This window comes from Calypte anna, chromosome 1 (genome assembly GCF_003957555.1).
Source record: "Calypte anna isolate BGI_N300 chromosome 1, bCalAnn1_v1.p, whole genome shotgun sequence".
In the NCBI taxonomy this organism is placed as follows: domain Eukaryota; kingdom Metazoa; phylum Chordata; class Aves; order Apodiformes; family Trochilidae; genus Calypte; species Calypte anna.
This window is the reverse complement of record NC_044244.1, coordinates 34,098,024-34,122,677: the sequence shown is the minus strand read 5'-3', so window position 1 is coordinate 34,122,677 and position 24,654 is coordinate 34,098,024. Positions and strand designations below refer to the sequence as shown.

The 24,654-nt window shown below is 39.4% G+C and overlaps 1 protein-coding gene across 1 annotated transcript in view; it reads left to right on the top strand.

The window, feature by feature from the left end:
• GRIP1 (glutamate receptor interacting protein 1) overlaps positions 1–24,654 on the top strand; it is a 229,760-nt gene that overhangs the window by 163,522 nt on the left and 41,584 nt on the right. Inside the window, 6 exon segments of the mRNA XM_030467152.1 lie at positions 9,068–9,215; positions 10,837–11,006; positions 15,808–15,963; positions 21,088–21,274; positions 22,057–22,202; positions 23,900–23,980. Coding sequence (XP_030323012.1) covers positions 9,068–9,215; positions 10,837–11,006; positions 15,808–15,963; positions 21,088–21,274; positions 22,057–22,202; positions 23,900–23,980 — 888 coding nt within the window.

Genomic DNA, 24,654 nt, shown 5'->3' with positions numbered 1-24,654 from the left:
TGGCTAATATTCACCTTTTAGTACTCACCTAATCTCCTGTCTCTTCTTCCAAACAAAGTCCATTAGTTTCAGCGTTAGCAGAAGCACCTAAAGTCAACTTTCCAAGGCAGAGAATGCACTTTGCTTGTATGCAGAGGTCACTAATGATGCATAAGATCTCATGAATGAGGTTCTTGTGTCAGCCACCCTAAAGAGAAGCAGAAGTGGCTGCTGCAGGCCTGGCACCTTGCTCCTGCAGCTCTGCTGCTTCCAGGGCTTCAGCTCCCACCAGCATGGCAGAGAGATGGGGACAGCTCAGGTGTCTCACTACCAAAGCATTGCATTCCCTTATTTGCCTTAACTCTTTTGTGTGCTTTCTTACCAAGAAGTACAAACTGCCCAGGGTTCACCTTTGCTCTGAAGCTTCTGGGATTATAGAAAGCATTGTTACCCTGGTAGATCTGTAGGCAGATGGGAACTGTCAGCTTGACACGAAGTTTGGGTGTCTGCAGTGTTCCCATCTGTCAAGTGCTGGCAACAAGGGGCTTTGTGCTCTGTAGGCTTTTGAAGAGAATCCAGTCCCACTCTAATTACTACTGTTCCTACTAGATAGGAACAGGGTCATTATGACGAACAGACTTAATTTATGGGTAGTGCTGCACTTTATATTGTCTATTCTAAGTGTACTTACAGGCATACTTTTGAGGCTGGCAGATGCAGAATTTGACACACCAGCTGTGTCTTAGTTTGTAGGCAGAGATTCAGATTACATTGTCCTTAGTTGCTCTGTTTGTTGTGTTTAATCAGGTACAGAATTATGGAAGAGCTGGAGAGTTCAGAAGAAATCAGAGTTGTAGTATATTTTATTTTCTTTCATACTTGCAAGAAGAAATAAGTGAGAAGTTCTTATGTACAAATGCATCTATCAGATTGCCCAGAGATGTTGTGGATGCCCCATTATTGGAAGTGTTTAAGGTCAGGTCGAGAAAGGCTTTGAGCAACCTGATTTAGTGAAAGATGTCCCTGATTATGGCAGAGGAGTTGGATTAGATGGTCTGCAAAGGTTCCTTCCAACCCAGATCACTCCATGACTCAGTGGTTCTGTGATTTTATCTGTGCTTTGTGCAGTAGAGAAAATCATGTTTTATATTGCAGAGCCCCAGTAGAGAACTTTGCACATTATTTGCGTTGTTTAAAGAGAGTCTTATTTGGGGAGAGTATTTTAAAATGTAATTGTGAGTTACATTTCTGGAGTGAAATGCAGGCAGAGTTCCCTTGCTGGTGACTTCTGCAAATATTTCACAACAAATCTAATCCTACAGAATCTTTCAGGGTGGTTTTCAGGAGCTGTCCTTCAACACAAAGGTTTTGTTTGAGGTCCAGGTTGCCAAACTAACCACAAAGGTGTATTTATAAGCTCCGACCTGACACCGTATGCTGCCATCAAGGATGAAGAGTTTAGGTTTCAGTAGTTCTTAATGTGCCACCTGAATTCTCCTGAATGTAGTATTCATTTTCAAGGTTACAAAGAGAAGAAATTGCAGAGCCTGGGCTTACTTAAAATGCATTCAGCCTCAAAGAGGCAGATCCACAATCTTCTGTACAGGCTTCACCCACCATGTCCCCACTTTGTTGTAAATTCAGCAATAGATAAATCGGTCCTTTAGATTAATGGGGCACACAAAAAGAAGGATACAGATAAATTAAGAGATGGAGTTTTAATACATCTTTTGAGCAGAAAAGGGACCCAGTAAAAATGAAAGATGTCTGAACATGAAACACAGTTAGTAGTAGGAAACAGTATTCCAAGGACTGAGGAATATTTTAACATGAGAATAAGTCTGAGAAATCCCACAAGGGGAATTTTGGGTACATCCTCATCTGCACTGGTGTGAGCACTTTGAAGGGTAGGATGGTTCTTCAGCTTGTGAGCAGGTATTTCTGAGCTGAGGATGATGGGGTTGCTAAGTGTGAAATTAGGTAAAGGCAGCTCCTAAATTTTAGATTCGAAGAACTTTGCTGAATTAAAGGCATGTAAAGGAACTGCAGAAATTGAGCAAGAAGAAGAAAACAGAAAGACTGTGCCAGTCAGTTGACAAGAAAATGAAATTGCTTGTGTACAGGAGAGGAGATAGGCAGCACATTCATTTAGAGAATAATGTCTCCATATTCCATTCTGAGGTTGAGAGGTGCCTCTGATTTCACTATCACTCATTCTGCTGGCATCCTCTTGAAATCATTCCTATTTTTCACTTTTGATATCTGATTATTCTAACGGTGAGAGGGTGCAAAATGCCATTGGTGTTTGTTTTTTTTCCTTTGCAGTACTTTCATGTTTTTCTGTGGACTATGTGAGCTTTCTTTCAATTACTAGCCCAGTGCTGTGCTAATACTGGAAGTAACAAAAAGGACACTATTTTGTGTTTTTTCTAGTACTACTTTTTGCCTCTGTAATTCTATCTGAGATGGGTAAAATTAGAACTGTTCCTCACTCCACAGCCTGCATGAAACACACAAGATACTCCATAATCAAAGAAACAGTAAGGAGCAGACATATTTTATGGTTGGCTCTAAGTTGGGCCTTGGAGACTGCCACTGACCCTTTGAACAATATTTAATTTTTAAATGGTTGTTCTATTATTAAAGACACTACCACTTTCTCTCCCCCAGTGTTGCTTGCAATATATAACACCAGCTTACTCCATTCCAAAACATAGATTAGAGTGAAGTCTCACATGTCATTAAGCTTCTTAATATTTTTTGTATTCTGGCTCTCACGGGAGAATTAGAAACACTGTCAATGACTTCTAGCTTTTCAGAAATCATTACTAGAGCTTGCTAGCTGACATTGATTTTAGTTTTCCCTTAAGATTTGAGATGAAAAAAGGTTACTCTGCTAAATGAAGCATGAACAGAGCCAGGGTGCAAACATCATGCATTAGTAGAACAGAATACCAAGGCCAGTACTGTACAGCAGTGCCTTGCATGTGGTTCACTTATGACCTTTACAGTTGCAGAAATATGAGGCCTCAAATAATATTGCTCTGAATGAGTGATAATAGTGCTACTCAGCTAAAGGGTATGTTTAATGTTGTTCCTGTGCCCTTTAGAAACCACAGAAGTCTCCTTCTTGCCTCTTTTCCTTTCTGCTGCTTTCTCACTTGAAACCATTGACCCATGATCCCAATCTCAAGTTCTTAATGAGATCATCTTTAAAAAATATGTAATTAATATTAACTTCTTTGGAAAATGGAGGTTGATTTGTTGAGATCATATTATCTTTGGTGTGCACAGAACGGGTACTACATAAATAACCAGCCTCCCCACTGCAACAAATTTTGTATTTGAGTAACACCAATCTGCTCTGTGTATGTAAGAGAGACTTAGGTAATCATCTAGCTGGTGTTAAATATGAGTGAAAGAAAATGTCCCTACAAATGAAATTTAAAATGTCAGTAAGGTAGCCTGAGGAATATTTCAGGATGTGGCTGAAAATCAGTGGGGTTTTTTTTTTTTTTAGTGGTCAAAAGTGGTTTGTTTCATTTTGTGGTTTTTTTTTTTTTAATAATCTCCCTGCATTTGTGACAAGATGAACTACAAACCTGGGGAAAAAAAATTAAAAGAAAAGTGCACAGGGGAAAGGTAGAGAAAAGCATCCCTACTCCCAGCAAACCTTTCTCTTGCACGTGAAAGTCACCATCCATTTCTGGGGTTGGCTCCTTTTTTGCTGGAGACCATGGAAAAGGCAGACAGTTGGAGGAGGTCAACCACCTATTGCTAGGGCAGTCTCAGGGAAACATGGGAAGGGAAATAGTGGAGCCACAGTTTGATAGATGAGTCTCACTGTGACAGATTGGGATAGTGTCTTGCTGCTGGAGTGTGAGGAGCTGGGACAAGTGTATCAGTCTTATGGAGAGTGTTTTAGTAGACACAAGGAATATTCTTTCTGGGTTGGTGTTAATTCAAAAAAATTAATGCCTTAAAAAAAAAAAACAATAATCAAACCACATGGAGAATGACAAGATTCATTAAGTGCAGTTTAAGATACTGTTTGGCAGTAATGAATAGGCTGTTGAGTAATAAAGCAAAGTGGATGTGAATGCATACGGAATCCCTGAGTGCTTTTTATGTTGCTCCACTGTCAGCTGAGAAGTGCTTGCAAAATGGTCTGTATGGAGAGTGCTACAGCCAGGGCCACAGGTCTTAGAAACAAAATTAATCCAGTCTGTTGGAAGTTCTGCCTGTTCTTTGGGTTCATTGCCTGGGTTCAAATTTGTACAGCTCGCCCCATGGATTTTAAGTGCTCTGTTAGAAATGTATTGACTCTGATTTTTGCATTTCAGCAATCTAACTTTCTAAGGGAATGGCAAATAATCAAAGCTCCTGGTGATATATCTAGGGTATCCTGACACCTGAAATTTTGATACATTTCTGTTTGTTTGTTGTTTTTTTTTTAAAAGGAAGAAAGGAAAAAGGAAAAAAAATAATAATGCTAAATAAAATAGAGCCAACAGGAGTAGCAATCCTGATTCTGAATGCACAACTACATCTGTGTGTCCCCCACCACTGGATTATTCTGTAAATGCTCTGTTGAGACTGAGATATGATAAATAAGTTGTCTGGCTCATCCTTTCTATGATAAGAACCAAGTGCAATAGTGTGTTTTGTAGTGGAGCCTTTCTGTAACTTAGGCTCACATACATAAACACAGGAACACACACACCACTACATACTTGTAAGGCTCCTTCTGTGAAAGTTTAATCAACAGTTTCCTTGGGGAGTAGTCAGTGAGTGTCCTATATACATCAGAGCTGTAGCATGGATGATTGCTGAGCCAGTGCTGGAAAACAATCTTTGATTTTCATGAATTTAAAAGAGAGACAGTGGAGAAAACCAGGAATAAAGTGTAGAGTATTTGGGAGTGATGGGGGCATTCAAGTTGATTTCTTCAAGCAAATTTGCCGTAAATATTCCAACTTTCTGCTCTGAAAGGAGAAAGTGTCAGTGATTTCAAATTTTTTGCCAGTTCTCAACAGTCTTCCTTAGCCTCTCACAAATACATCTCTGTGATCCACCCAGCTACTGGTTCAGTCTGTGGACACTGGTGCTAGAAAATGTGTGTGAGGACAAGACGAGGTTTCTGCTTCCAGGAGGGTTATCAGAGGATATCTAGGTGTCATATGATCTGAGCTTAATGAGGTTTACTACTCCGAAAAGATAATATAGGTGTCCCAGTGTTGTAATTAACATTATGCTTTCTTGTCTACTCTGAGCACGAGGCACACTGGGTATAAAATGGGTATAGTGTGAGGTACTGGGTATAAAAATAAGGGTTACAGAAAGAGAGAAGGTAAAGAATGAGGTGTACTGAAAAGAACTGAATGGACAAAAGAAATCTCCAACCTGAAGGAGAGATTTCTCTACTCTCCATCTATGGGCTGCAAAGATTTTGTATGATGGGAACAAAGAAAAATGTGAGGAGCTGGAGAGCACACATTTTTTACTAAGAAAAAGATTTCTAAGTATTTATTTCTGAAATATTGGCTTCTAGCTTGACTGGAAACTGGAGTAAGACACATTTAGATCTGAATGTATTGCTACAAAAGCATTAAAGCTGTATTGGAAGAACTGCAAGATTTGAGGAATAGTGCCTTTTTTTAGTGATCTGAACCAATGCAGGCTTGGTTTTGTTTTCTTTTGTTTTTTACTACTTTCAGTCAGAGAATCACCACAAGAACAGAAAAGGCTACATTGGATACCTTATAGGGAAGAAGCTTGGAGAGAGAAAAATCAGTATGAGATAGTAAGGTATCCAATTGTCACTCACATAATTGCTAGAAGATACATCAGTATCCAGGCAAGATCAATAGCAGTTTTGTGGAGCTGTGTGCCTCAGTAGCTTCAGTGGGCTCTTTCAGGTCAAAATCATTTTTGGCATCCTTCCTCTTTGTCTGCTTCTTTTAGCTGCTCAAAAAAATTATTTGAAACTGGTGTTGCCATGACTTCTGAAAAAAATATAAGAAAGCACCCAAAAACCTCCCAGTTAGAGAAGTGAGAAGCTGCAGAGCACAGATAATAGTAACAGAGCTCAGTGTTCCTAAAGTACCAAGCTCACAGTACAGCAGCACTTCCAAGTGCAAGAAGGCTTTGGGAAGAAGGAAAAAAACCCCACACCATATACTAATAAAGTTCATTTTCCTGTGGATTTAGTGTCAGCATTAATTGCAAGCTATGACTGCAGCTTTTCACCTTTTAGGGTGTTTATAAGTAATGTTTCACATGTAGATCTCCTGCTGCCTAATACAAGCAGCTTACTTTTTGGCTTCCTCCCTGTGGGAACCCTGGAAAGGTTTTCTGTCCTCCACCACCCACCAGCTGATGAACTGGATTCAAAAAGCTGTGAGGATAGGTTAGGATTAGCAGATACATACATTTGCAAGCACATAAGGAAACACATGAAATGTGATCCCTTCATCAGGCTACAAAATACATTTTTTCAGCTTTGGAAAGAATTTCTGATTATATTTTGAGATGAGGGAGGGTGGTGACACTACTTATTTTATCCAAAACTTTCTATATATCATATAGTGTATGCAGAATAAAACCCCTTCTTGCCAGTGCTTTAAGCTGTCAAATAAAAAAGGTGTGCTGCTATCTAGCTGAAGAAATGGATTAGCATGCAGAAAGCAATGCTGCTTCCTCTGGGAGATTTTAATCAAGCCTCTTGTACTGATTGAGATGCAGTGCTCAACAGTGAGAAAAATTATTAACAAAATCAAAAATCTGGAGCGTTTTTCATGCAAACATTCATCGGTGTATCTTATGTAATTACATAGGCAATAAATCATCATAGTGTGTAAGTGCTTCAGTCACGGTGTAAATATCTTAATGACTGAAACATCTTCACACATGAATAATTTATACCTGTATGATTCATTTTTCATACGCATGCTTTACTTCAACATAATAAACTAATCCTTCTCTGTCAGGGAATGTGTGCTTGATTATTACCTTCTGATTTCTCTTCCTTGTGTTTATTTTCCACAGTTAGACACACTCCATTTCTTCTCTTCTGATTCCTCTAATGCAGTTATCTTATTTATTCATCCTGTCTGCCTTGGTTTGCCTTCCCAGTGCATTTCAACAGGCATCTGGGAAATAACACTAGGGTATAAGCTGATGGTTTGTTTCTCAAGGAACTCCAGTGCAGCATCTTGAAAGATTTACTTGTTCTCAACAGATAATTGCATTTACTTTCCTCTCCTCAAGGCAATCATTACAGAAAGAACTCACTCTTGGCCAATATCAAGTTGAGTTTTACCATTTTTCTGGATTGATATGAGTTCAAACCCTCGTCACACTCCTGAAGGCAAACGTTTGAAACTTCTTCCCATATGTTTGTAAATGTGGGCTTGTTCGTAGCTCCAGAAACCACTGGAATATTCAAGAAAAAAATAATTTTTTTCTCAGTGCAGGAATGGGCATTGGGAATTCTTAAGTTCTGCTCTGCTGCACATGCTTATTTGGCTGCATGCAGGTCACTTCATGAATGCTGCCTTACTTAGACCATTAACACCTAAGACATCTAAGATGGGGGTTGATTGCCATAACTGCCCTCTCTAGTTGCTAGGGAATGGCAGGTAGCTGCTCAGGGGAGTTTATCCAGCTTTAAAGCTTTTCAGTGCCTGAAGGAAGTTCCAGGCAGTAATGTTACTGGGTAAACTCTCCTCTTTTGGATCACAGTTTAAAGTTTGGTTCAGATTTCTTGTACCATCACATAGTGTTTTTTACGATAATGAACTGTTTCACAGCCTTTCTCTTCTGTATCAGAATTACATTTTGGACTAATTTTTTAGATTTAAGGCTGAATGGACTATCTGATATCTGTCTTCTCTGTACTTCGAAGCCCAGGTGCAGTTCTTTTACAGCTTCAGTCTCAGGGGCTTCCGAGAGGCATCTCGGTTGAATATTTCCCTTGTACTGTTCCTGCAGGCTCCAGTACTCTGAATACAAATATCTCCTGTTTGCAGGACAAGTGTTAATTCTGATCCAGCATAAGTCTTTGCTTATTCATTTTCAGTTTATTCTGATTGTAAGCAACTCGAAAGGCTTCTGCACTTCCTCTGTCTCATTTTTTAAGTCCTTAAAGGACACCTCTTACTGTATCTTTCTGCACAGAGATCAGATGTTGATGGGTGGATATTGGTTAGTAGGATTTCTCAGACAGTGTCCAGAATGTACTTCACCCTTATCACTGCCTGCTTTGTTTTGGCATTTAGGAATCAGCCTGCTGGGTTTTTTTCCCTTTGTTCTGTCTTACATCTGTATCTCTTGGCCATAGTTCCTCACTAAGTCATCAGTCATGACTGTTGCTCTTTCCTATTTTTCTGCTTTTTTTTGCTAAGTGTTGGTCATTTACTCTTTGTGTCCTCTTGCAAGGCAGTACTTTATCCAGTGACAGGATATTACAAGAATCTTCTGAACCAGCTCACATTCCTTTTACTTTAACTCCTACTATTTCGAGCTGTCATGCCTCCTGCACATTCTCCATTTTCTCCTAAATTGTCCATTTTTTGTGAGACATTTCTGGCAGGCCCTACCTTCACCTTCTCTATTTAATTATTTTATCTGTTTTCCAGACCTTCTCCTTATTTTCTGAAAATTAGTTTAGCATCCTACTTTAACCTATTCACCTCAGTTCATTCTTTTTCAGGTAGTTTTCTACCTTTTTTATTAATTCCTTTTCTTCAGCATGTCTGCTTTAGGTTCTAGGCAATTTTTAGCTTAGTTGTGCAAGAATGATTCACCAGCACATCCTGGTTCCCTAGCCTGGCCCATCTCTGATTCTGACACACTCAGAAGCTTCCCAACATCCCATATTCACAATTCTCATGCTTTCATTTGTTTCAATATCAAGAGCTGGTTCTTGACACCTAAACTGATGCTATTTCAAAATTTCTTTAGGTGTTGTGCTGTCTGGTTAGAGAACTAGAATAGCCATGGAGATTTTATATGGGAAACCATGAAAATGGCATATGTCACACACTGGTATAACACTGATCTTTTTTTTTTGGTCTAATTTTTACAGATTCAGTAGCAACAGCATCTGGGCCCCTGCTAGTTGAAGTTGCCAAAACTCCTGGTGCTGCTCTTGGGGTTGCACTAACTACCTCGATGTGCTGCAACAAACAGGTCATTGTCATAGACAAAATCAAATCTGCGAGTATTGCAGACAGGTGAGTGTGACAGAGGGCTGACACTGCAGGCTCCATACATCCATTTCCTTTCTACTTTCATTTGGCTTGGTTTTAAAGAAACCCTTCTGTTTTTGATGGATTTGACTGAACCAGATGCTCCCAAGGCTGCTAGGCCTTAAAATTAGCACTCTGGCAGATGATTGTTCCATACTGTGGAGTTTTAAGGCTTCTGAGGCACCATTTACTTTAGGTCATTCACATAGTATTCAATGACATAAGCCAGCCCTTATGTAATATGTGACTGCCTGCTTGCACTCTGCAACGCAGAAATTTAGAGGTCTGCTCTGAGTATTAAATGTAATGCTGCAGCAGAGATTAGTATTTAAAGAAATAAATTACTCACTGGAGTTCTTAAAGTAAGTATACAATATGGAACAGCTGTCAAGAGAAGTAAATTTTGAGGCTTTGCAACCTTGAAGTGTTCTTTTAAAATGTATCACTCACTCTTGTGGCACAGTGAAATGGAACTCCTTATATCTGTTTTTTTTTATTGGTATTTTAGAATACAACTGAGGTCCTAGGAAGACTGGCTTCTGTATTTTGGAGTTATTTTGCAATAATTCTTCCACTTCATCTAAACCTTTAAATAAAACCATTTGAACCATTTAAAAAATTATAAATATTTTTCCCCAGTGGCCTAAGCTTCTGTTAACAGAGCTGTGGGATCTTTTCAGGGGTGTGTGTGCGTGTGTGTGTGTGTGTGTATGTGTTTATACATATACGGTATATTTCTGTATACATATCTCTACCTAAAAAAATCCCAAAATATTGCGTTTCAGCAGCGAATTCCTCCTGCATGTCCCCAGTCACCCTACCTTGTAACTCCTCTCTGACAACGGTGCTTTTGGTAGCACCCACTTGTAGCAGTGAGTGTACAGCTCCTCTGTGGGCTTTTCCCTACAGTAGAAACTTTGAGAGTGACGGCCATTGATCCAGGGGTGTTCTCCAGTTCAATGGTGCAGGATGCTTTAATTTTCTCCCTCTGTTTTTTCCCATTTCGCAGGGGGTAACCAATTAAAGGAGCTGTCTACTTGACTGGTACGTCGGGCTGCTGACTGCTGTGTTTGCATTTCTCAACTCATCCAGTAGCCAGTCTCTTGAGTGCAGCGAGATTTAGCAGCTAGCCCCCTCCCCACCCCACTCCTCAAGTCACCATGCTAGCCCTGGTTTCATTATTTGTTTGACTACTGCATAATTTCATCGTCATTTACAGCTATTGTACTAATAAATGTTTGGACTATAACTCAAAAAATGATGAACTGGGTGCTTGTGTGAGGGATATGTGACCAAGTTATTCGAGTCTCCTTAAGCTCCTCTCATTTTATTCTGCTGCCATTCGCACATATTTTTTATAGTCAGCTACCCCATTCCAGTTCTGTGAGTGATGTCTTGGCATATACTGTATTAACTGAATTGTTTTTAAGGTTTGTACTGATAGATATAAAGTCTGACCAGTGACAATGCCTACACAAATCTCTCTCGAAAAAAAAGAGAACACGCTCATAGTTGTCATGACCAGTTTGAAGGCAGTAAAACTCATTTTACAAGCAAAGGTCATACCTGATGATACCGAGGTGGTTTTTTTTTCCCTTTTATGCAGATGTGGTGCATTACATGTAGGAGACCATATTCTGTCCATTGATGGCACCAGCATGGAGTACTGTACGCTGGCAGAAGCGACGCAGTTTTTGGCTAATGCGGCGGATAATGTCAAACTTGAGATCCTCCCTCACCACCAGACACGACTGGCACTGAAAGGCCCAGAGCACGGTAAGAGGATCTGTTTCCCCAGGTACCCCTTGCTTTTTTCTGTCTTTTACTTTGCTTGCCCTTGCTGAATGGCCAAGAAAGCTGTGGTGGCAGTTCTGGCTGTAAATGTTGTTTCAGCTCCCCAGGTTATGCTTCTGCAGCTTCTGAGAAGCTCTGAGTTTTCTTGGACTTACTGTACCCCCCTGAGATTCTTCTGGACAGAAAAGTTTTACTGAGAAATGGCTCTGGATACTTGTAGGTGTACATAAAGACACCTGTTGACTCTGCTGGTGCAGTCATTTGGGGGGACAACTGGGTACTTAGGTAAATTAATCTAAATTGCTTCTTAAATTTAGAAGGGGAAGGAAGGTCTACAGCCAACTTCTTAGCATATTGACCTGATAGTCTGTTATGACCACTTCATTAATAACACCTGTTGTCCCCTAAAATACCTCAAAATCCCCATGTATTTTCTCTTGTTAATGGCATTTTTATTTACTGTCATCATCTTTTAAAGTACTTCTGAGGTTGCTTCATGGGTTCATTGTCAACGCTTGTGAAAAAGGTTCATTTGGAAACAGTTCCCTAGATCTCAGCCCTTTTTCACTGTGATATTTATTTCATGCCAACATGCTTGAAGTTGGCATGCATGAATGGTTTTCCATTTTCAAATCAAATATATATATATAATGTCTTAGTATTTGAAGATGGGGACTTGCCTGTCTTGTCTTCTAACTAATCCTGAGAAAGTGGCTACTTTACAGTATTCATAAACTCAGTCTAAAATACCGCATGGTGGTGGACATCAAAGAAGTAAGAAGAGTTACAGAATGCACAAATAATAGGTACTCGTGGTGCAGCATGAACCAGTGTCACCATCTTCTGAGCCTGTGGTACTGTGCTTCTGCCTTCTTTAGACAAAGACAAGATTTCTGAGGCCTAGAAATGTCAGTGATGGTAAATGTTCTTGGATATCAAAGATCCAGGCTGTCCCTAGATAAGAAATACTCAAGTCAGTTTGTTAGAGTGGAAAATACTGAACTGAAGAGACACTAGTTACTCCCAGAAACCTGCTACAGAGTGAACAAAAATTAACCCTTTTGATGTCATGTTCTTCCATTATTCAGCTGCACCTCTTGTTCTTAAAACAGTGGCAAGGGTTCAGGGAATGAAATAGAATGAGGTGGAGAACAAATTTTGCAATATATTTTAATCCAATTTCAATCGATTTTTGGATGGTTAAAGAACATTGGGAGAGTGAGGATGAGTGTCAGGGCCAAAGATTTCTGTAGCTGATTGTGTTAGTTCAAGCTCTCAATTTCTTAACCAACATTTAAAACAAATTGATGCTGTTAATGTGCTAATGACCTTGAATCAGTGTAAGTGCTTAGAAAAAGCAATGTTGCCCTGGCAAAGTTAAGAACTGGACATTTTGAAATCTTATCAAAGGTATCTTCAAAAACTACACAAGCACATGTTTGGGGAAGAAATCTCTCTAAAGTAATAAAATTGCCTTCATAAGTAAGGCAGAATAACCAGAATGTTTACAGCCCTTCCCAGTCCCTCACCAGGTGGTGCTGCTCCAATAGCATGACCAATTCAAGATGTAATATGCTTCATGGAAAAAAATACCCTTTTGGAAACAACTCTTCATCAGGTGTGATATGGCCTCGATGCTGCAGAGTTGGAAAAGCTCCCTTTATGTGATTAGGATAATCTGAGTTGTTAGGGCTGTGCCTGTTGAGCTCTGTTAATGGACTTTTGGGAACATGTCAAAAGTTTAAAATGGGAAGAAAAGTCAGTATATAAAAAAAAAAAAAGAAATTTTAGCATTAAGATAAAATGGAGAGCACTTTAAAATCCCAGATTTTTTTTTCATATCTTGTTCCTTTGTACTGTGCTGCTAACATACATTTCTCTTGCTGCCCCATTAGTTTTATGTTTGCCGTACACAACCCAGGCTTGGAATAGCTCAAATTGCCACTAAATTACTATTGTTACACACAATAGGATTTTCCTCTACAGAACTTTTGTTGAATTGGGATTATCCTTTGCCAAGCTGAACATACAGAATTTGTGTACCTTCCCACTTTGTAGGACATTTTTATCTCTACTCTCAGCATGAAAATAAAACATAAAAAAAAAATAAAAGAAGGTTACCAGCTTATTTTCTGCTGGAAACAGTAATTTTTAATTAAACAAGGCTCATCACAACTTGAAAATAATGAAAATCCACCTGGCCACATAGTTCTTATGAGATTTTAATTTTAACACCAAAGCTAGATTTTGGAAATCTTGCTGTCTGTGCGTGTAGTCAAAGAGAGGTTTTCATCTGAGAAGATACGAAAAGTCTGTAAGGTACATCTGGCAGTATCAGCCTACTGCTGCTTTCTCTGGGACCCTTCTGTTTGATGTGACATTTTTCACATTCTCTGAGGCTGCTGGCACTGGTGCCTGTGGGTGAGGTACCTCAAGGTGCAGGCCAACCCCTGGTGCTTCTCTTGGTGGCATCCCACCCTCACTTTTCCTGTCTGTTGAGGGGAGGTGGTGGCAGGAATTAAATTTTTCTGTTTGAAACTCATGTCAGGGCATAGCAGAGGTGCTCTCAGGGAGGAATGTGGGCCTGGGACACCCCTGTCCACTCCACTCCACAGTCCCAACCCCAGTCCCAACCACTCCACAAGGTGGAACATGGTGGGGAACATGGGAACTGTTCTTTTTCTCTCCCGTCCCTGGTGCGTACTCCTCACTGTAGTGACCTGACTCTTCAATCAGAGAAGGGTTAACACATTCAGGTAATTAGCAGATTATTAATCACGTAATACAAAGTGAACCAAAAGGCTCTTCTCCTGGCACTATGTGGTGCTTGCTACTGGAGCTATCATTTCCCCCCTTATTTTGTCTCTCAGAGTAAGATGTGAATGCAAGGTTTGGGTTGAACCTAAAGAGTCCAGATTTTGGGCTACTGTTAAAGTCCAGCATGGGCTCATGTGTGTCTGCAGGCACTGTAGATGGAGCAGGTAGCTGAGAGACACAGGCTTATGGACCAAAAACTATAACTTATGTTTCAAAGTACAGAGTAATCCCTTGGTGTTTTCAAGACAAAAATTCAGTGAACAGTTCCCAGTGTGAAGTGTTCCTCTAAGGTTTGACAAGGACATGGCTTTGCTGAGTGTAATGTTGAATATGCTGTATTTAATGAAGGGTGACATCAGTAGTTTTGCATCGACAGAAATGCTTCCCATTCTTTTGAAAACTACTGACCTTCATTTTTGGCATATCCCAGAATCTCCATGCATAGAATCAGCAACCAAATATGGTCTCAAATTTTCATCAAGAAAGGCTTGTTTTAAAGTTTTGGAGACTGAGCTTAAAAAACTATGACATTGCACATCCAGCTGATCAGTAAGAATTCTTTATTAACCAGGATTCATGAGAACTTTTCTGCTGCTGGCCCAGGGAAGTCATTTACTGCACAGAATAGTAAAATGCCAGCAATAGATGGTGGCAAATTCAAAATGTCACTGCAGTAAGTAGAAATTATGGGCAAGTAAACATCTCCTTTCTAGGCAGTGTATGTGTAGTATCTGCCTGGCCTGTTTAATGTATATGAATGCAAGCAGAAACTTATTAAACTTCAGTTAGTGGTCATATGTAATATCTTAGTATTTTCTAAGGAAGTTTGCAATCTTAGCAAAACCCAAGCCAGAATGAGATTAGAAATCCATTCAGTACTAATCTTTTAAAGACCAACTACAAGAAAACTAAAAAAACTCCGTCAAAAGCACTAAGTACTGAGAAAAAATAATACTTCTATTCCCCAAATTAGCACCCCCTGGTAAGAAGACAAGAGCAGATTATTAATTATTTCAATTTCTTTTATTTTCAATTTATTTTAATTTTTGGACTTCTTTTTTGTTTCTGCAATTCAGTTACTTTTCCCTCTTCTCTGGCCCTTTTGTTTTCTGATTTTCCATCATCCCTTCATATGGGCAGCGAAGGTTCAAAGAAGCAACAGGCAACTTACCTGGGATTCGTGTGCCAGCAGCCACAGCAGCCTCCTCATCTACCACCATTATAACACCCACCACCCTGACCATTGCAGGATGCCAGACTTGAAATTCCAGAAAGCATCTCCTCAAAAAAGCCTTCGTAATGTTCCATGCTTTTTCCTGCTGACCTGTCCTCTCCTCCTCTTCCTCCTTCTCCCTCCCCTATTCTTTCGCTCATACTTTTCCCATTTCAGGCACTAAAACCTTTCAGTTTTATGGATGCTGCACTTTGTCATAGGTGTATTTCTGACATTTTAGACCTTTTCCTTTTGGTAACAGGGCAACCTTTGTAGACAGGAAAAGGCTTGGAAATTCTGAGTGAATCAGCTCTTCTGCCATATGGGTGGACCATTGTATCTGAGTAGTGGATATAAAGCATGATTTTTATTGCAAAGCATTGCCTATAAATCTTTTGTCAGAAATTACCTACTACAAAAAGACATTTCTATAATCAGTGTATCTGGATGTATTGATCTGCATTGATTTGTGGGTGTGTGTTGAAAAATTAAATTTAACATGCTTTGCTTAAAACAAGTTGTATGCTATGAATGTACTTTTTGTCTCTACGGTATCTTTGTCAGCTTCCAGCACTTTTATCAAATGCTGGCTATACTTTTACCTATCTGATTTAGAGTCTTTGTTACTGGAAAATGCACAAACCATTCCTGTGCATCATCCACATTGTTTTTATTCATTGATGAGTTACAGGCATGTGCCGCACTCTTCCGGGAAGCCTGAGTGCTGTATGCCAAGTGTTTGATTTCTTACAGCAGCTTTGGTGTCTTCATCCTTCTCTCCTACCTCCATGAGTGCATACAGCCTGAGTTCCCTGAACATGGGGACCTTACCTCGCAGCCTCTACTCCACCAGCCCACGTGGGACAATGATGAGGCGGAGGATGAAAAAGAAGGACTTCAAAAGCTCCTGTAGGTGGTAACAGCAATTGCTCAAAACGGGCAGTGATGGGTGGAGGAGGGGAAAGGTTCGGAAAAAAATGTCCAAATGCCCTTAATTAATGTATTTATCTGCTAGGCAGAAGAGAGAACAGTTGGTGTTTCTGTTAGATGTAGGAAACATCAGCATAAAAATGTTTGTCCAACACTAAAATGAGCTGACTAGAGGCCATACAGCTTAACTGTCTCCTCTGGAGTACTTAAAGCAATGTTTTCCTCAGACAGTCCTGCCAGGGTTTGTCTGTCATACCGTGACTGAAGTGATTTTCAAATTCCTTTTTCAAGACTTCCGTTTTCATTAGGGAATAAAATTCATAAATGCATAGTCAAAAACAGCTCAGCTGTCACATTACAGAAGGCGAAGAGCTTGACACAGTACCTCCTCTGTAGTTTCAGTGTTTACTCCACAACTGTGAAATCATTTTTTGTGAGGAAAAAACAGCAAATAACAGTGAAGGCTAAATAGCCTTGTTTCTGGCCACTCTATAAAATTCAAAGCATAAATTTCCCATGAGTCTGTCTTTTCTCAAGCCAGAGTTGATGTCTTTCAGTCTGTTCCATTTTGCACATTGCAAAGTATTAACTGGACTAGATAGAGTATGGCTGTATCAGCACCTTTTTTTTTCCCCAGACTCCATGAAAGTTCCATCTCTCCTTTTGGCTGTCCATCTTCTTGCAATCCTCAGCAACTCAGTTCCTCCAGAGCAAGGAGGTGTGAAGAGCTCTGTAAATCATCTGCTCCACCTAATAATGCTCCCAGGTCCACTCTGGAAAAACTGAGCTGCTGTGCATTACAGTGCTGCTGCCCCACATGACCATAGCAAAATCAAGGCAAACCAGCAGTGTCCAACCAAGGCCACTCACTATGGAGCTGAGACAAGACATTTGAGGGAGAAACACAGGTTTTGCTGTCTTGCAGCGTTTCTTGTTGCTTGATTATTCTAATTTCTTTTATAAAGCAAGTATTTTTACATAACATTTGCCTGTAAGTAATTTTTTAATTTTTAATCTGCTCAACCATTATTCACATTTCTTCTATTGACATGTTAGCTTCTAGTATGTTCTTCTGGGACATTGGGTGATAACTTGTCCATTCATACTATATCAGTAGGAGACCAGCTCTTACATGTCCTCATGTGCTCATGAGAAACAGTACTAACATTACATAAATACTAGTTGATTTGAATAGTAATGATGGATGCAATTAGTAGTTCTTGGGTTGTGCTGTATTTTAACTGTTCCATACAGCAAAGGTCTGCTAATCCTGAAAAACTAATCCTATTATGGATCTTGGAGACAGCTCTTATTTGTGTTACTGCATTTTTTCAGATATTTTTCATGCAAGGAAGCCTTGCCTTGCAATTTGCTATCCTGCAAAGGCTCAAAACAAGGACAGTGACATTAGATTCAAGTGGGACAGTCACATAAGCACTGCAGCCCACCTGGATCCTTAAGTCAGGTGGCCATGGGGCTGATAAGCCCCATGATTAAACAAATCTTTAGCTAGCATGAATTAGGGTGAGGCTTCCTTGTGGGGTGGTTTTGTTTCATTTTTGCAGTGTGAGGTCTGGATATAGAGCATTATCTGTAGATAATTATTTAGAGATAATGTAGATAATTATTTATCTGTGGAACCAGACCATCACTGGATGACTCTGTGCCTCACCACAAAGCAGTGACTGCATCAGCAGCCCTGGATCAGAGCTGGCTGTGGAGGAGCTGGTCAGCCAGGCTTGCTTGCCCTTCCAGTGAGCTTGCTTTGCAGCCCAGGCATTTTTCTTAGTGCTGTTGCAAGACTTACACCTGTACTTATGACTGCAGTGACAGCCAACTTAAGACCCACGCTGGACTGAATGTGCTACAAGTGCCCCTGCTAGTGAATGACTGAGTCTGTACCCTTCCACTCTCCATCAGCTTTTCTGCCTTTGTGGCAGATTCATGAGAACCAGGTAGCATTGACTGCTTTTTAATAGAAAAGAAATAGCTTGCTCTCTTAATTTTAGTGATTTTGTTTTCTTTAATTGGATCATTTGACAACTTAATGTAACTCTTAATAAATCCCTTCTGTTGTCATTTGGGAGGAAAAATACATATTGGTGAAGGGCACTATAATGTCTGCATTGCCAATTACTTAAGAAAACCTACATAACTTAATTTGATTCTGCCAAAATTCACTATGATAAAGTATGATGGTACAGAGGGGTGTTGGAAGACTTCTCTCACCATGATTTTGCAATCATTACATTAGCTGCACAAATCTTCCCAAACCCGTGGCTGTAAAAATTGAAGGCATGCCTTCCTGTCATGTGCTTTATTTATGCCACCTGTTTTCCATTTTCATCCTTCCTCTGCTTTTGTTTGTTTGTTTGTTTTAAATTATGCTACTCGTGATAACACTTAGATTATTGTGTCATTAGTTTAAATCCTGAAGTATTTTGTGAAAGCTCCACATTAGTACTTGAAATTGAGCTGCAATTTTAAACCAATTTACCTGATAGTTACTAGGGCTGCATACCTGGTAGAGAGGCATGGAAGCTGTTTTTTCAGCATATCCAAGTTAGCTGCTTTCAGCAGGAATAGAGAACATTTAGCATTTTCCCAAGGGTAAGACTGCAGGCATCATAATCCATAACTTACCTTTAATCCCTATACTTTTAATCCATATACTTGCCTTTAAATACATCTTACCCTGCTTCTCATACAGCTGCCAGAATAAAAGCAGCAAGTAATCTTCAAATTTAATATTATTGTTTATGTGCTAGAGAAGATAAAGCAGCCCTCATGGTTGTTGCTGAGAGGTTGACACAAAATACAGAAGTATGCTAAAATGTACCCCTAGCAGGAGGAACCAGGGTTCACTAAAGCCCCATATGCCTTCTTTTTAAAGCAGAAAGGTTGCTTCCAGGCCTGTAAAAGTCTTAATCCATCAAGCAGCCAAAAAAAAAAAAAAAAAAAAAAAAAAAAAAAAAAAAAAAGCCTCATTACTGTTGAGTTAGAAAGACAAAAAATCTCCTAGTCCTGTTTTTTTTTAAGAGGCTTAGCACATACCTGTTGTTACCTGCTTGGGAAAGGGTGTTTCCATCTCTGCTTTGTTTCTCTTTCACTTTCTTTGGGAGTGGGATACTTTAAAGTGTCCTCATTGTGAAAATATTTATAAGGGTGAGTTTTAAGTTCCACAGATAGTAACTTAATTTTCTAATGTGAATTAAAACCTTAGCTATCTTCAAAGCTGAAAGAAATGTTGCAAGACCTTTAGGTTTCTTAGGTTCTTAGAAAAAGACCAAGAAAGTTACAGAGTCAGCTAGATGCTTGCTGCAGAGAAGGAATGGATACAGAAGTGATGAGAAACAAAGACTCAGTTGATAAGTAGTTGTATGACCTTCAAGAAAAACAGAATCAAACTTTTCTGAACCTGGATGACCTAAATTTAGACATTTCTGGAAGGTTTGTTAGGTAATCCGGTATTCTATTGACTCTGAATTTATCTGGCTTAGTCATATTTTAGCCTTTGCAGCACCAAGGGCTGAAGAAACCTATTTCTTGTAAAGAATAAATGCTAAAGCTGGTGGCCATTTCTAAGAACAGATTGTTAGTATTTGCATTTGGGTATGAGCATGTCTCACTTAAAAGGAATAGTAAGAAGAAAGCTATTGAATAAGTGAAATGAACCACAATTACTAATAAGGAAAATGAAAACAAGGTATGAGTGAGAACTCACAATCATTTAGAAAAGATGATTTGAGAGTTGAAAGGAGCCTTCTTGAGAGAAAACAGAAACCCATTAGTTTTTTGGCAAGTGAGACTTTAGCAACAGAACTCTCATTGCCAACTGTTTCACAGTAATCAGATTTTACACTGTTTCAGGGCAAAAGTCTTAATGTTTATAGCTCCAAATTGTGGGAAATATTTATACAACTTCTGACATTTTTGTACAGCTGAGCTAATATTATCTATAATGTGAAACAAGAACTAAAACCAAGAAAAAGACCCTACAGTTAAACACTCCCTTAGGTAAATCATGAACTAAATTATCCCTCAGATAAGCCAGGAACTTTTATCTAATTCTTAGCAGCTGCCGCAGGTGGAAAGGGCTCTTGAAGGAAATGCAAGTTGGAGAGGTTATGGTGTAGATTTATAACATGAAAACTTTCAGAATCCTGGGAACTGGAGGATTATCACTATAATACCATACCATTACTTTATTGGTCTGAACAGGAATTTTTTCAATTTTTTTTTCAATTTTTCAATTTTTTTCCCTTTTTCAGCTCTTAGTGTGTATGACATATTGAGAGGCAGTAGCCTGTCACTGGGGAAATTCTAACAGCGTTACAATAGACCTTTAAGCAGAGAGCAAAGGTGCTGTCTCTTCCTGTCATATAGGTTGCACCGAATCTTGGTATTTTTATCTTGATATGTTCTGTAATGCAGCCTATTCAGAGCAAGAGTGAGAACAGAGAGAGGGAGTAAAACAAGAGTGCCCATGTTTCTCACAGAAGGGACCTGGAGGTTCCTTTGAGAGACCCCAAAGGACTTTTTTTCTCACAGTCACTTGAGATATACTGGTTGCTAAAACAGAAGGGCTTGTTCAATTTTCTCACACTACCCAGTTACTTGACAAATTGCTGACATGCAGTAAGCATACAAGAGGAAGGCATCCTTATTTCTTGCAAGCAAACCTGGGCCATGTGCTTTGTTGCTAACAACACATTGCTCTGAGTTGTTCAAATGTGGGAACTTGTCTGAATAATAGCTGGGCTTGTGCCTTCAATTTCCTTCGCTCCTGCAGAAATTCTCTCGTCCACACCTCAAACCTAATGCAAACAGCATTCAGGGATGTTTGGAGATTTGAAAGGCTAGGATATCAAACACAGTTATTTTACTCAGTGCAAGAACTGTCTTTTTACTTTCTGACACACAAACAGGTCTTTTCTATTGTCTTACGTGTCACAACTGTTTATACATAATTTATAAACTTTAGGCTAAATTAAAAGAGATGTTTCATTGACTGGGTTTATTATACAGATCAATTTTGTCAAAGAGCAATGAAATTTCTGCAGTGTATGAATGTCTTTCCTCCTGGTCTTCTCTGTGTTGTAGTGTCTTTAGCCTCTAGCACTGTTGGTTTGGCTGGGCAGGTCGTCCACACAGAAACAACAGAAGTGGTGCTGACAGCTGACCCCATAGTAGGGTTTGGGATACAGCTCCAGGGGAGCGTGTTTGCTACTGAGACCTTGTCTTCTCCACCTCTCATTTCGTATATTGAGTCTGACAGCCCGGCAGAAAGGTGAGGTTCTTTCAGATGACTTCTAAGTACATTTTGGTGAGCATTCCTCACGGTACTTTGGGCTTATTGCTTTTGATTTGTGATACATTTCAGGGCCTTGCTCAGTGGAAGTGTGGCAAGTAATAAACTGTCTGTTCTGACAATGATATTTCTCATGCTTGATCAGCTCTGAGAAGAATGACAAGCACCAGTGTTTTTATCATCCAGAGTCCTCCAGCAGGAGACTGGATGCTATATTCATGCAAAAGGAAAAAGTAAAATCAGAAATATCACTGAAGTCAAAATAGTAATAAAACAGCACGTCATGGGAGGAGGCCATATCCACCTCTGTTCAGTTTTGCTACAGAACCAAATCCTAGGGTGTACCAGAGTTTTTACTTCCTGGTGATTTCATTGCAGCATTTCAACTGCTTCTTTATGCTTATGTATGTATTTAATCATGGCATAAGGACAATAATATTTGCACAGACAAGTACTGGCTGCCATTGGAGAGCTAGAACACCTGTAGCCCAGAGGCAGAGGGGTGGGATGGAGGCCTGAAGACTGTGCCCCTCTTCCTGAGTCCCAGCATCTAGAGAGCATGACCCATACTGGGAGTGTTTCATAGCATCCTGGTGCAAAGGAGCAGCAGCAGCTTCTCTCCTCCCCTGTGCCTGGGTAGACTGCTGAGCTGCTACAGTGCCCTTTTTCCTCAAGGTTAGGTTGAATGTGTTTGATATTGCTGCTTCTGGTAACTGGTAACATGCACGTCTGATGGTTGGTTTGTGTCATTGCTTACGAAGGTGTGGGGTGCTGCAAATAGGAGACAGAATAGTGGCAATAAATGGTATCCCGACGGAGGACAGCACATTTGATGAGGCCAATCAACTGCTCAGAGACTCCTCCATCACCAACAAGGTCACTTTGGAAATTGAATTTGATGTTGCAGGTATGAACATACTGTTATTCTGTCTTGCAAGAAAAATGGAGGAATAAATCCCAAATATATTGTGAGTGCTAGGTGTCCAAGGCAGAGGTTTTCTTCTCACATGCACCATTCCATTTTCAAGTGACCTATTTGAAATGTGTCTCTCTTTGTACAGCTTTCTCATTTCAGGTAGCCCTGCAGTGTACTTCGGGTTGCAAATAGAAATTACAAGTCCTGTAGTAAGATTTGGTAACAATCCATTCTTCAGATTATTTCCTAGTATTTTTCTGTCCTGATACAGAAATATTCTGCTGAGCTGGCACAGATCCTCTGCAGGCCAGCTAATTAAATGTTTTACTAGAGAGAAAAATATTGCAAGAGGGTAGATAAGCAGAAAACTCCAAAGTTTCATTTGAAGTATCTCAAACCAACAGTCTAAAGAAAATAATGGAAATGGAATTAATAAAATCCAGAAAAATATTGTTAATGTTACTAGTGAGTAGTTACCTCACTAGTAGTTACAGCAGTCTAAAGAAAATAATGGAAATGGAATTAATAAAATTCAGAAAAATTATATTAATGTTACTAGTGAGTACTTACCATTACTAATGGCTTTCCTTTCTTCTGTAAGGTGTTTCAGCATGCAGGATATACCTATTAAATGAGCAATTGTGTAAATCAAACAAGTACACATTATGTACCTGCACTACCCCGCTATGTGAATAGAAAAAACTTCTAAGACTTCTGTGTTCATCTGACAGTGGCTCCTTTGAAGTCACGACAGTGTTGGATGTGCTGTATTTTGCAGAGTGTAGTTATTGGTAATGGTATTCTAAATCATGATGTCAAAAGTTGGCTAAAGTGGAGCAGTACAGCATAATCTTCTAGTATGCAGGCATCTAGTATAATGTTACCAAAATGCCAACTACAATATGTGTGTTCATATATATAGGAAATTAAATAAGAAAAGGGAATAATGAGAAAATAATTGAAATAGACCTGAAGTCACATGTATTTTGGTCCCTGGACTTGTTTGTCCTCTTCCTATTTGCTCCATGATAGCTGACTTACATTTATAGTTAGACTCCCTTGCCATATCTATGTTTATGTTTCCATAGCTATAATTTAAATTGCTCCCTTTCAGGTTAAGGCCCAAACTTGGGCTAGCAGTGGTGCTAGAAGTCAGAATTCAAATACAGTGCTCTGTGGTCAAGTGGCTTTTGCCTCAGCAGCTCCAAGCACTTTTCTGTTAATGATATTGATTCCTTTTTTTCCCAGTAGATGTAAAATCCATGGCAGTTACCTTAGCAGACAGTTAAAAATGTGTTACACCTACAGCAACAAAGGCCTGAAATCCTTAAGACTTGATCTGCTGTCCTTTTAATTAAGTTATCTGCCGGCACAGGAATTTTCACATGTGCTCACAGAAATTGCATACAAGCTAAAATCCTGTGGTCTCAGGTGGCTGCTGGCTTATGCAATCTTCATAAATTCAGTTAAACCTTAAAAAAAAAAATAGAATTACCATGAAATTACCAGTATAGGAATAAATCATATTTCTTATGTCCTACTTCCTTCACTTCAGCACCTGTGTTTCACCTCTGGCTTGTGATGCTGATGCAATTTTACCAACTTATAGGTATTAGTTCCAGGCACTTGGAATTGCCATGCCTTGTAAATTATGTAACATTTAAAACTTTTTTTTTTTTTTTTAATAGAATCAGTTATACCAAGCAGTGGAACATTTCATGTGAAACTACCAAAGAAGCATAATGTGGAGCTTGGCATCACCATAAGTTGTAAGTGGAAGTGCTTATTTTTAAGACCACATTTATGGGATAATCTGCACATAATAAGTCCTGTAGCTATAGGTTCATGTTTGGTTTAGTATAAGCTTCTTTTTCCTTTTTCTAGAAAGTGGTGATCAGCAGTGCTCCAGTTCTGGTGAAATATCTTTCTGTAACAACATACTTATACTGTCCTTTTAGCAGTTAAAGAAGCCAGAGGTTCATCAGAACTAAAGTTTGACCTTTTCCTTCATGTGCAGTACACGCTCAACTCCCATGAAAGCTATTAATAAAAAAATAAGAAGGAAAAAAAATAAGAAGGAAAAATAAGTCAATAGAATTAGGCTCATGCACAATTATTTCTGTAGCTGGGAAGTTTAAAGAAAAGTCTGTCATGGTCTCTCAGAAGTTCTTGAAGAGAAGATGTAAATTAAAGGATTCATGCACGTACCTGTGGTTATTTTCTCCTTCAGAACCCAGAGTCGGGTGATACATCCTCAATCTGTAAAACCAGTGGGCAATTCTAAATGTGCAGGTCACATTTCTAAATGTGCAATTCCACAATTTCATTTCACAATTCACAATTCTAAATGTGCAGTGTCACAGAGCAAAATCCTATTTCACTCGGGATTTCAGAGATTGCTGAAGAAATCTAATGCACACAAAGGGGTGTGCATTAGTCTGAA